General features: G+C 41.5%; 1 protein-coding gene across 4 annotated transcripts in view; it reads right to left on the reverse strand.

The window, feature by feature from the left end:
- Nucleotides 1-4053: 4053 nt before the first annotated feature.
- The window catches only part of TEX14 (testis expressed 14, intercellular bridge forming factor), a 78227-nt gene continuing 69915 nt past the window's right edge, over nt 4054-12365 (reverse strand). For 2 of the 4 annotated variants that reach the window (XM_075120657.1, XM_075120656.1), the window contains 5 exons: nt 11662-11779; nt 10349-10444; nt 7863-7972; nt 5657-5720; nt 4054-5155 (listed from right to left, as the gene is read on the reverse strand). In XM_075120657.1, coding sequence (XP_074976758.1) covers nt 5119-5155; nt 5657-5720; nt 7863-7972; nt 10349-10444; nt 11662-11779 — 425 coding nt within the window. In that variant the 3' untranslated portion in view covers nt 4054-5118. The remainder of the gene's footprint in view (nt 5156-5656; nt 5721-7862; nt 7973-10348; nt 10445-11661; nt 11780-12365) is intronic. The other 2 variants (XM_075120658.1, XM_075120659.1) reach the window with 2 other exon arrangements.

Below are 12365 nucleotides of genomic sequence, written 5' to 3' on the forward strand. Positions count from 1 at the left end.
ATATTGTAAACTTAAAAAATCCTCAGGTCAAAGAAACAAAGAAGAATGGTTTAGAAACCTGCCATTTTCAGAAGAAAACACTTTTTTGCTTGTTAAAAGAGGCCATTATGCTACAAAATGCCTCTCTGATTCAGAATAACCACAGAATTGTACACTAATGCCCTGCACCCCTTTAACCCTCTGCTATCAAGTTCTGGACCATTGCTATAGAATATTGCAGTGCTGTTGGGAGAGGAAAGCATGCAGTATTTTTAAATGCTTTATAGACAAATGTATTCCTATTAAACTGTCTTAAGGCAAACAATTATTTAGACTGCAAATGCTTTGGGGCAAACGCTGTTTCTTAGTATGTGCTCAATCTCAGTAGGAGCCCGGAGATGCTACTGTAATACAAATCATAAATAAGAATATCATCATTTTGTTTTAGGTGGCAGTTGAGACACAAAAGGAGCCAGCTTTTCCCATTAAAGTCAGTTTATGTGTGCACCTGAACCCCTACTGCTTGATATTAAGTGACAAGAGAGAGCAAGTTACATTGACAAGATCATGCGGGACATAATCATGTAACAGGAGTTATCTTGAATCAATTAATTATTTTGCAATTCAGCTGTAATTCTATGCAGCTCTAACATTCAGAAATGCCACCAGTCCCTTATTTTTCTCCCATCTGATACATTACCCATTTTTATTTACAGCTGTTGAACTTTAATCAATCAAATTAATTACATGTGAAATCTCTCAATTAGCAATAAATTGAGAATGAAATTGGCAAAAGTTGCACAGTTAAATGAGACCCGCTGGTTTAATAATTAAGTAAACTTCTGAACAGCACTGCAGGTAAAATGAAAGGCTGGAACTAAAAGTAACTTAGGGCTGGTCTACACTGAAAAATCCACACCCATGGACGACGTAGTTAAGCCCATGGTGTAGAAGGTGCTAGGCTGCCAGAAGAATTCTTCCATTGACCTAGCTACTGCCTCTTGGGGGGGTGGATTAACTACTGTGATGGAAGAATGCCTCCCATTGCTGTAGTGAGTATCTACACTGAAGCACTGCAGCTGTGCTGCTGTAGCATTTTAAGTATAGACACAGACTCAGTTACTCAGCATGCTGTTGTCTAGATATTGCAACCTACATGGTGATTTAAGATCAACCCACTGTTCTGATATTATCATCAGAGGGGATAGTATAAGCTGCTCTCTATAAACATGGCTCGTTTGAGTGGGCCACTGAGCAGTTAATATGAACTTAGACTATAACATCTTTGGAGCAAGGACTATCTTTTAGCTCTGTTTTGTACAGCCCCTAGCACAATGGGGGTCTTGGTTCATGACTAGGGGCTCCTAGGCATTATGGTAAATCAAATAATAAATAAGGCTGCAGTCTGTCACAGAGATCACGGAAGTCACGGATTCCATGACTTTCCAGCAGCAGCAGGAGTTTGGGTGAATCAATGGAACAGCCTACTCCCCCATATTAGACCAATACTTGATCTAATTCATCTTTTCTGTATAGCACAGAACAAGGAGCTACAATATTCCATCAACAAAACTCATTCCACTGTGTTTGAGAAAGTTCAGATACTGTCAGCTCCTGTCCCCATCACAGGCATTCCAGCTCATCAACGATTTCTCTTAAACTACTCACACTGATGTACAGACAATGGTAATGTTTCTCTCTTGTTTATTTACCTTTCTGCTGAGATGCTGTTGCCTGACTGGATTGCTCCTTCTTGTCTCAGAGTCCAGCTGCAGCTACTGCCCAGTTCTAGAGTCTGTCTCTGAGCATGAGCTCGGCATCCATTCCTGGGTAACTCCATGAAAAGGTTGTGAGCTGAGAATCAAAGAGGGGGTTACCTCCCAGGATTTCTGCGTGATTCTAACTCATTCAGGAAATGGTTTCATGTCTACAGGTCTGATATTCAGGAATGCTGAGCTCCCACGACTCTCCCTGACTCATTCAACCCATATGTCAGTACCAACCTACAGGTAAGTCAGTAAGTACTCAGCCACTATGTGTCTATTCACCAGCATGCCTTTGCCAAGTCGCCAGGTTCCTGTTTCCATAGATTTTTAAGGCCAGCAGCACCATTATGATCACCTAGTCTGACCTGCTACATAACACAGGCCAAAGAGCCCAGTCAATAATTTCTGCAACAAGTCCATAATTTCAGTTTGAGCTAGAGCATCTCTTTTAAAAAGATATCAAAACACATCTTAAAGACTGCCAATGAAAGAGTTGTGTCTTAACCAATCCTTCCCTCTCCCTAGTTAATTCCACCTTTCCCCTCTTGCTTTTTTAATATTGTGACCAATAGCTGAGTAGGCAGTGGGTCAAAACAGGGAGTGGCAGTCACGTAACTGAGAGCAGATTTTGACTTAATTCCTTCTGAATTTGCCGATAAAGCTCCTGCTGTTGGTCAGTAGCCAGGGGATCTATAGAAACAATGGGGCTGCATGTCTCTTTAGTCTCTCAGGCAGAGAAGAAGCAAAGAGATGATGGTCATATGCAGACCCATTCCCAAATAGCTAAGTCACCAGATATTATTTGCTTCATCAGGTGAAAATATAGGGAAAATAAGGAAATTCAGTACTTCACGCATTTTTAATATACTGAAATAGATGCCAGAAGCTATAATACTTGCCCTTCAAAGGTAAGATTATCCTGGATTTGCAATACTATGTCAGATAAGATAATGTTTATCTCTATAGTGTATGACCTACTCTTCAGAAAGGGAATGAAGCCTGAATAAAAAGGCTGGGAAGATGGAAAAATGCAGTCAAACATCAGCTGGTGGGATGGAATTCTCAGCCCCAATACAGCACTCTGAGACCCAGGGTTATATACAACGAGTCCAGCAAGGCTACTGCTCAGCATTGGAGGGGGGTAATGGACATAAACTGCTGGTTCCAGGGTATTTGGAGCCATTGGATTCCTGCTGCATACAGATCTAGTAGCCAATTCTGGTTCACGCCCCCATTTTTTATTATTATTATTTTTTTTTTTTGCCTTTCACAACTTCAGTTCAATTCAGTGAGGCTTTATTGGCATGGCAATTTATGCACGTGCTGTCAAAGAGTAAGAGAGACAAATACCCACTGGTATCTGTCAGGAGTAGGTACAACCCACCAACGACAGGATTTCACACTGCATTTAGGGTAGGAGCCTTTGTGTCCATTTGTCACTACTGTCCATTCGTGATCCTGTGGCAGACTGTAACATATTATGATGCCTTCCACAGTCCCATGTAGACACATACCAAGTCTTGCACCAGCAACACTATCCCAAGTCCAGAGTCCACCTGCCTGGGGCAAAGGCACAGAATGTAGACATAGAAAACTTAAGCGTTTGTAAAAAAGCTAATAAAATGAGCCCATCTGCAGAAAATAAAATCCTACCACAGAAAACTTTGATGAAAAAATAATTATGTAATGCACAAAATTTCAAGTGAAATCTCCACCCCGCATGCAGTGCACTGAGCACCACCGAGTGAAACATGGAATTGTGCCTGCAACAAACTTCAGGATGCAGATTTGGAAACCATGACCTCACAGTTGCTGGTTGTTCTGTCAGTATCATTACGATGAATGAGAAGAAAACCTCATGGTATCAGCTTGGAAAAAGGACTTCATTTCCCCAAAAGAGCTCACTGAAAGAACACCAACAAAATCTGACAAAGTCTGGGTAAGGATTATCTGGTCGGTGGGGCACTAGCCTAGGATTTGGGAGACGTAGGTGCAATTTCCTGCTTCACTAGACTTCCTGTGTGATGCTAGTTGAGTCACTTCACCTCTCTGCCACTTGGTTCTCCACCTGCACAATGGGATAACATCCGGGCCCTGCCTCCCAGGAGGATTATGCGGAGAAAGTCATTAAAAAAAGATTCTGAAGACTTTGAAATCTACTAATGAAAAGCACTACATAAGAGGTAGGTAATTATTAATTATTATTTTCAGAAATAGCTCAGAACTGAAAAATTAGCCAAATGTATGATCTAAAACAGAAATACATTTATATAAGGCAGTAAATAGTAGCAAGAAATACCACATTGCAGCATGCTAAACTCAGAAGACTTTTATTAGTATTGTTAACATTCAGATAAGTAAACCCATGTAATGGCTACAGGCATGCATAATATCTCACCATAAAAAATCAGGGAAGAGAGAGAGAGACAGACTCATGAAGTGCACAATAACAGCAAGTGCAGCTAAAAACCTAACATAAAGTGGCACAATATTTATGCTGAAGTGACCAGCAGCAGCTCTAAACTTCACAGGGTTACTGAACCAACACAGTGCTGTAGAACAGACATTCAGTTCTAAAGTACTTGTGCCCATTTAGGACCTGGTTGGAAGTCCAATTAAATCAATGGGACTCTTCTTTTGGATAGGCTTTGGATCAGGCCCATCAGAGGCATGGTTTGATTAAATAAGAGAGGTCTTGACACTATCAACCAGTTATTCACACATCGCTGCCTGAAGCTAGAAATGTATGTTATGCTGCCTTCATAGTACTCACTTTTTCTCATTCACTTTTGCACAAAGATAAATCCTCTAAATCATTTCAGTCAGTTCAATTTATGTCACAAGAATTCCACAAAATGAGAAAACAAGAAATTACCTTGTCACATCTAATGAGCAAACGAAGCAATGCACACGTGGGCTGTAACACCATGTTCCACTCCCTGGCACTGAAAAGCTAAGGAGAGCAAGAGCAGCAGCAGCAATTTAAAGAGACTCATTTTTGTCAATAACGAAAACTGCATAATGCAACAGAGCAAGAAATGCTTTAACTTATGAAAGTGAGTGTGCATGCTAGGGAGAAAACAAAGCTGTAGAAGGCTTAACAGGCACAGCTATATTTGGAAAACAAATCCATTTTACAGCATAATTCAGAGTGCTGCCTCTCATTTATAAGCAATTGCTAAAAAAAATGAACCAAAACTTAATATACCAGATGTACTTGGAGAGCAAACCATTCAGTCTCTTTGTATCGATTGTTACAATTAAAGGAAGTCTGAGAACTATAAGACTGCTTATTTGGTGAACAGCATTGCACATCACAGAAATAGGAAGATGTCAAACAACTTATTGAAGGTTTATATGCTATCGACTTTGATCACTTAGGTGCGTTGCTCTGATCCAGGACAATTACCCTGAAATAAAAAAATGAGATTAAACAAAAAAATACGTTTTTCTTGCATGAGCAGTTCATAAGCAGTGATGGGAATGGGATTCTAAAGCATTATTTCTGGCTCCAGAGCGCTGGAACAAAAGGTATACCTAGCACACGCAGTAAAAGGAGAATGCGTAAGTTCTCTCACTTTGACCTGAGTGACAATTTGGTTTGCATAGGCACTACCTCAGGCCCAGATCCTCAGAGGTATTTAGGCACCTAACTCCTCCCAATGGGAGTTGAAATCAATGAGTTAGGCAGCTAAATACTGTTGAGATTCTCGGCCTTAGGGCAGAATTTAACATAAACCCCCAAACTATGCTAGGTTTTGATCCCATTTATTTTGCTCACTAGGCCAAATATCAGGTTGAGAAACTTCTTTGTCTTTCAACTGTATTAACTAAAGTACAGTGGAGCACATATTTGTGGTATCACCAGAACAACTGACTTTCACACATACAAATATCTAATAAAGGTTTACCTGAATGGAGAAGGCCAAGGCAGCCGCTGCCATAAGCTGGGTTTTGGATCCTCAGGATTTGTAGCTTGAAAGGAAGTACAGAAGCAATAAGAACACACGCATCCTACCACCACAATACTTCATTAGGAAAGCTTTGGGGTTTTTTGTCAGCATGTAAAAAAGCTGCAGAGATTGCTGCTAAAAATCCCTTCAATGGGCCCACTAAGCTGCAGTTATATTCAGAAACCAGTGGCTATCTGTTACTGTGCTTATAAAGGTAGATTGTACTATACCTTCTCTGCAGAACCTTTTGCTGGGGAAAACATTCCTGGCAGCACTGAACAAGTCAGGGGTTGATTCTGCCACCCTAACTCCTACAGGAGTAGCCCCATTGAAATTGTCCTAGACTGTTAACACAGGTGTAAAGTTAGAATTTAACCCTTTCGTTTCCAGACTTGTGTGTTTAAATATATTGCCAACACTTTCAAAAGTGACTAGTAATTTGGGAACTGCAACTTTTGGGCCCCCAACTTGAAAGCTCAGCATCCACTCTCTAAACATCAGGCTCTTTTAAGTCTTCTCATGCTAGGCACTCAGAATCACAAGTCACTTTTGAAAGTCAAGGACTACAACCTTAAGACTGCATTAGCCTGTTTTTGCAGTGAGACCCTAGATTCTACCATGTTTGTTTATACAATAACAAATCCAAACCTACGAACTTCCCCCATGTTAAATGAATTTCTCTTAACAGGTAAAGAATGAAAACAATAGGAAAGTGTTACTGTCTAATTTGACATTACTCACTAGCTGTAAAATTCCAGGACATCTTTTTTAACTGTTTCCAATGAAGATCTAGACTTAGGGAGGATTATACTCAAGTGCAGTTGCCTAAGACAGCCAGAGTACAGGGATGCTCTCCTGTCACTACCATCCCTACCCGCTTCTCTCATTTCTGCAGTTCCTTGTATCCAGGCTGGGGGTCAGCTGGCCTAATGATTATGTGGCTGCTTCTCAACAACCGAACTCAAGTCCAGGAACTTTGACTGGCTAAGGGTATATTATTAGTCACACTGTTTGACTAGGGGAAGCTCCACTGGAGTAAAACCCCATTGTTTGGGTTTTATATTTTCAAATCAGCTCTTGAATTTTAGAACCTAATACATTCTTCCCAGTTTGCCCCACTGGCATGCTGTTGGTCACTAGGGAAGGGTAACACCAACAGCTAAGTGCCTCAGCTGCCATGCTATCACCACGTGGTAAAAGGTAGCTCCTTCCTCCTAATCTAAAGAGCCTGCGTAAGACAGTGTGGATGATACAAGTCAGTCAGCTGCAGCAAGGTTCCACAAGCACTACTCAACGGAAGGCCACTACGCCTTTAAGAGGCATATAAAGCAAAGGAAGCTCCTTTGATCTGACTCCTTCGCCTGATGAAGAACGTATGTCCTCCTCACCAACTCCTCTCCTCCGCCACCTCTAGCTAGTAGGAGAGGAGAAAGGGGAAGGATGGCTTAGGGTATATCTACACTGTGATAAAACCCCATGGCACTGTGTTTTAGAGCATGGGTCAGCTGACTCAGGCTGCGGGGCTAAAAATGGCAGTGTAGATGTTGGGGTCTCGGAGCTAGGGCTCCAGCCCGAGTGTCTAGGCCAGAATTTTATAGCCCCTTGAGCCCGAGTCAGCTGACCTAGGCCAGCCAGAGGTGTTTTATTGCAGTGTAGTCAAACCCTCCGGGACGTGGTAGTGTTAGTGCGGAAGTCACGTGTTCAACCCCAACCCACACCAACAGTAGCTGAAAGCCTTTATAATGTGAAGGCCTTAATGTGCCTTAGCAGATTAAATGGGATATGGACACTGTGTGATCACAGTTCCTCCAAAGCGCGTTGATAGCTCAGTGTGGGAAGCTGCACCCTCACTACCCACATGTAAGCAGTTCTTTAACTCAAGAGAGCAATGGGCTGTCAGACTAACACCTTTGATCAACGCTGGTAAAAATCAAAGTTTAATAATAAAACAGAATTTTACCCCAAAGCAGCTTCCTCCGTTCTAAAAGCTTGGGACAGAACTGGTATCAGTGTGTTCCAAAGGGCAAAGGAATCAGTAAGAGAACAATAGCTAACAGCCTTGCTCAGTGCAAGATATTTATTACTAATAAACTCATCGCTGCCAGGATAATAAACAAGTCATTGCCAAGCACAGTATATTATATCTTTACAAATTAAGAAAGACCTTCGGTATTCCCTGAACAGCTTTCAGTCTCTCTGCTTTCTGCCCTGGTGCCACCTTCCTCTAGTCCACTCTTCATTTCATCATCTCCTTGATCTTTAAGGTTTGTTGCCCTTCAATGACAGAGATTTGTGTGTCAAGTCACAATTTTATATTTTATTTGGGGGAAGTTTAACAGAGACCATTAATATATAAGTCCCTAAAACAGCTAAGCATCTGCTTTTTGCTCTTGTCCTCCGCTGTTGAGCCAGGAGATCAGTTTGCAGCTGTGCATTACATTTACAATCAGACTCCAGTGATCCTCCATCCCCCTCCGTTGAGGATCAGGAATTATCACTTAAGACAGATGTGTACTACAGCAGCAGGCAGCGGCAGGTAGACACCATACAGTATTTCACTTTGGTTTCTCTCAGCAGATGCCTGAAACCTTAGACATTATATGGGAGCAATCCAAAACCCATGGGCTTTGGATCAGGCCCTCTATCTAACATGACTGTGCGTATCTGAAGTAACCCTACCTGCACCTCCATCAATGTCCTTCCTTTCCATCAGGATATTTGGGCTGCGTGAGCAGAGAAATTTTGATGCCAAACAAATTAATGTGTATCCACATGGGACTGTGTGCATTCCTTTGACTCCAAAATGGAGTTGTATTGTAGGAGTGACTATTACACTTGACAGTTGGTAAGGAAGGGGCAGAATCTTCTGAGAACTGCTCACAACTATCACAGCATGTGCTAGGCTCTGGTTGCTGGTGCTAACAAGGGGGAAAAGATTATTTGAGACACACACAAAGTCTTTTTTAAACTATGTTTCTATGACATTTGCCATTTTCATAATTATTTCCCAAGTTGTACTGACAAATGATTGCCCGCATCAGAACATTCTGTTTATAAGATCCCTTAATCTAAAGAACTTTCATGGCTCTTCTCTTTTTATATATATTCTTCTTTTCTATTTTTTCAAACTCTAGTAATATGGCAGGTCACCTCCAGCTTTTAGAAAGATGATCCATGCCGTTTCACAGCTACTTTTACTTTCCACCTACCAGAGACTACCTTAATAACAGTCACTTAACCTTAATAACAGTCACTTCTCTCTAGGTCTAGTAGTGAGAGTCATAGAATCATAGAATCATAGAATATCAGGGTTGGAAGGGACCCCAGAAGGTCATCTAGTCCAACCCCCTGCTCGAAGCAGGACCAATTCCCAGTTAAATCATCCCAGCCAGGGCTTTGTCAAGCCTGACCTTAAAAACCTCTAAGGAAGGAGATTCTACCACCTCCCTAGGTAACGCATTCCAGTGTTTCACCACCCTCTTAGTGAAAAAGTTTTTCCTAATATCCAATCTAAACCTCCCCCATTGCAACTTGAGACCATTACTCCTCGTTCTGTCATCTGCTACCATTGAGAACAGTCTAGAGCCATCCTCTTTGGAACCCCCTTTCAGGTAGTTAAAAGCAGTTATCAAATCCCCCCTCATTCTTCTCTTCTGCAGGCTAAACAATCCCAGCTCCCTCAGCCTCTCCTCATAACTCATGTGTTCCAGACCCCTAATCATTTTTGTTGCCCTTCGCTGGACTCTCTCCAATTTATCCACATCCTTCTTGAAGTGTGGGGCCCAAAACTGGACACAGTACTCCAGATGAGGCCTCACCAATGTCGAATAGAGGGGAACGATCACGTCCCTCGATCTGCTCGCTATGCCCCTACTTATACATCCCAAAATGCCATTGGCCTTCTTGGCAACAAGGGCACACTGCTGACTCATATCCAGCTTCTCCTCCACTGTCACCCCTAGGTCCTTTTCCGCAGAACTGCTGCCTAGACATTCGGTCCCTAGTCTGTAGCTGTGCATTGGGTTCTTCCGTCCTAAGTGCAGGACCCTGCACTTATCCTTATTGAACCTCATCAGATTTCTTTTGGCCCAATCCTCCAATTTGTCTAGGTCCTTCTGTATCCTATCCCTCCCCTCCAGCGTATCTACCACTCCTCCCAGTTTAGTATCATCCGCAAATTTGCTGAGAGTGCAATCCACACCATCCTCCAGATCATTTATGAAGATATTGAACAAAACCGGCCCCAGGACCGACCCTTGGGGCACTCCACTTGATACCGGCTGCCAACTAGACATGGAGCCATTGATCACTACCCGTTGAGCCCGACAATCTAGCCAGCTTTCTACCCACCTTATAGTGCATTCATCCAGCCCATACTTCCTTAACTTGCTGACAAGAATACTGCGGGAGACCGTGTCAAAAGCTTTGCTAAAGTCAAGAAACAATACATCCACTGCTTTCCCTTCATCCACAGAACCAGTAATCTCATCATAAAAGGCGAAAGTCCCAAATCCTGATGTCTCCTGCTAAGTTCTCTAGAGCATTGCTGCCACCAGAATGACAATCTGCTTTCTAGAGGGCCCAGCATAGTCTCATGCACAAAATAAAAGTACAATATACTTATGAATGAAATATCCATTATCTCCTAACCTAACAAGGTATCCCCAAGGTTCTCCTTGGACTTCGTCATCCTCTGGAATTGGTTGGAGAATTTTTTCTAAGAGATCATCAAGAGTAGAATGAGCTCTATTGAATGAGAGATTAAAAAGGAGTCTGTAAAGTTAAATACTTTATGTTTTGAACAAACAATTTCTTCACCTGAATTACCCAAGATTACTAAAACTGAAAGAACATTTATTTTAAATATCTAATTTATTTTTCACCATTCATGTTATTTACTTCTTGTTTCTCATATCTGGGGAAATAGGCCTGGCAGCTTTATTATCATTTATAGTCAGTTTCACTTGCAGGTTCTTATCCACCAGCACAGAGTTGCAGAGTTTCGGATGTTAAGGATTTATATCCCCCTTAAGGCCCAGTATAAAGGGCCCTTTATTTAAATGAGAATCGAGTCCTCAATGTTTGTTATCAAACATTACAATGGTGCAATCATACATGGAGCAGGAATTATCAGGTGTGTACTAGAGGAGTAAGCAGTGGTCAGAAGTAATGTTCAGGATAATGGAGGGGGACAACTTGCTATCTGCACGGAATCTCCTATAACATAGTAGCATTCTCTGAAATGCTTCTAGTTTCAGACGCAGGGCCAGAAAGACAGGTAGAACTGCAGGGTCTCAATGCATGGATGAAACAACAGTGTAGGGAGGAAGGTTTTAGGTTTATTAGGAACTGAGGAAACTTTTGGGAAAGGACGTGCCTATACAGAAAGGATGGGTTCCACCTAAACCAAAATGGATCAGATTGCTGGCATGTAAAATGTAAAAAGCTATAGAGATTTTTTAAACTAAGGGCTAGGGGAAAGCCAACAGATGCAGAGGAGCACAAAATTTGGGCAGAGACATCCATTAGGGATTAATTTATTAAAGGGGGAACTCTGTACCCTCATAAAGGGGATAGGAAAGAAGTTGGTAAAATACAGGTAGGTGAAAGTGAGGAATAGTCAAATGTAAAACAGTCCCATTTAAATATAACACATGAAGGAAAGCAACAGAAAATTGACTCAACCCCATGTTCCAGGTATCCCTGAACCTCAGACTGCCAGAAGATGGGATTAGACTACAGCATTGGATGAGAGGATCACTCAAAATTAACCTTTTCTGTTCATTCCCTCTGAAGCATCTGGCACTGCCCACTTGTCAGAGATGGGATACTGGGCTAGATGGACCATTAGTCTGACCCAGTATGGCCATTCTTATGTAACATATTGAACTCTACTTTAATACTTTGCCTCCTGAGATCTAAAATGCTTTGAAAACAGCCTCCTTACTCTTCTCTTTTAGTACCTTTCTGTTTCTTCTGCTAGATTCAATATCTCTTTAGTCCATACGTTGTGATCTATCTCTCCCTTATTCTCAATTTCTTCTTCCTCCTCTTTGTCTTCTGGATTAATTTGAGTGAGAACTATTTGCACAAATAGAGTGACTTTTAATGTTAAAGATACAAGTGAAGTGGTTAAAGAAATTAAAATGCATTTGTACATCCTACTGTGCTTCAGAAACGTTCGCCTGCCCCAAATCATCTGATTTTCAATTAAACAAGTCCATTGTGGATCTACTTTTAGAAATGGCCAGTAGCAAGACCCAGATAAGTAGTGAAATCTACCACCTTTCTATATTCACAGAAGCTAACATATTGCTGCATGGTAAAATGGAAAATGCATGAGGAAATAAATCTTTAATCTTTCCCCCCTGCCCTTCTAGATATGGCAGAAAATCAAAAGGAAACCTGTAGATGTTGGCTTTGCTGCCCCATTTAGCAGAATCCAACACTATTTATTTTTCCCTAGACTTATCTTAGTAAATTTTATTCCCTGTAGCATATGAATTAATTCACAGCAACCTTCTGCTAAGCTATGATAAGCAGGCAACAGCAGGCTGTCACTAGAATGAAATCTGAAATAGCTATACTTTATGCAAATACAAAAACCCATGCTGACTGACCGGCAAGCAACACAGAATGCTGCATTCCTCATCATCTAAGAACAAGA

Source organism: Caretta caretta, chromosome 17, assembly GCF_965140235.1.
Source record: "Caretta caretta isolate rCarCar2 chromosome 17, rCarCar1.hap1, whole genome shotgun sequence".
Lineage (NCBI taxonomy): Eukaryota > Metazoa > Chordata > Testudines > Cheloniidae > Caretta > Caretta caretta.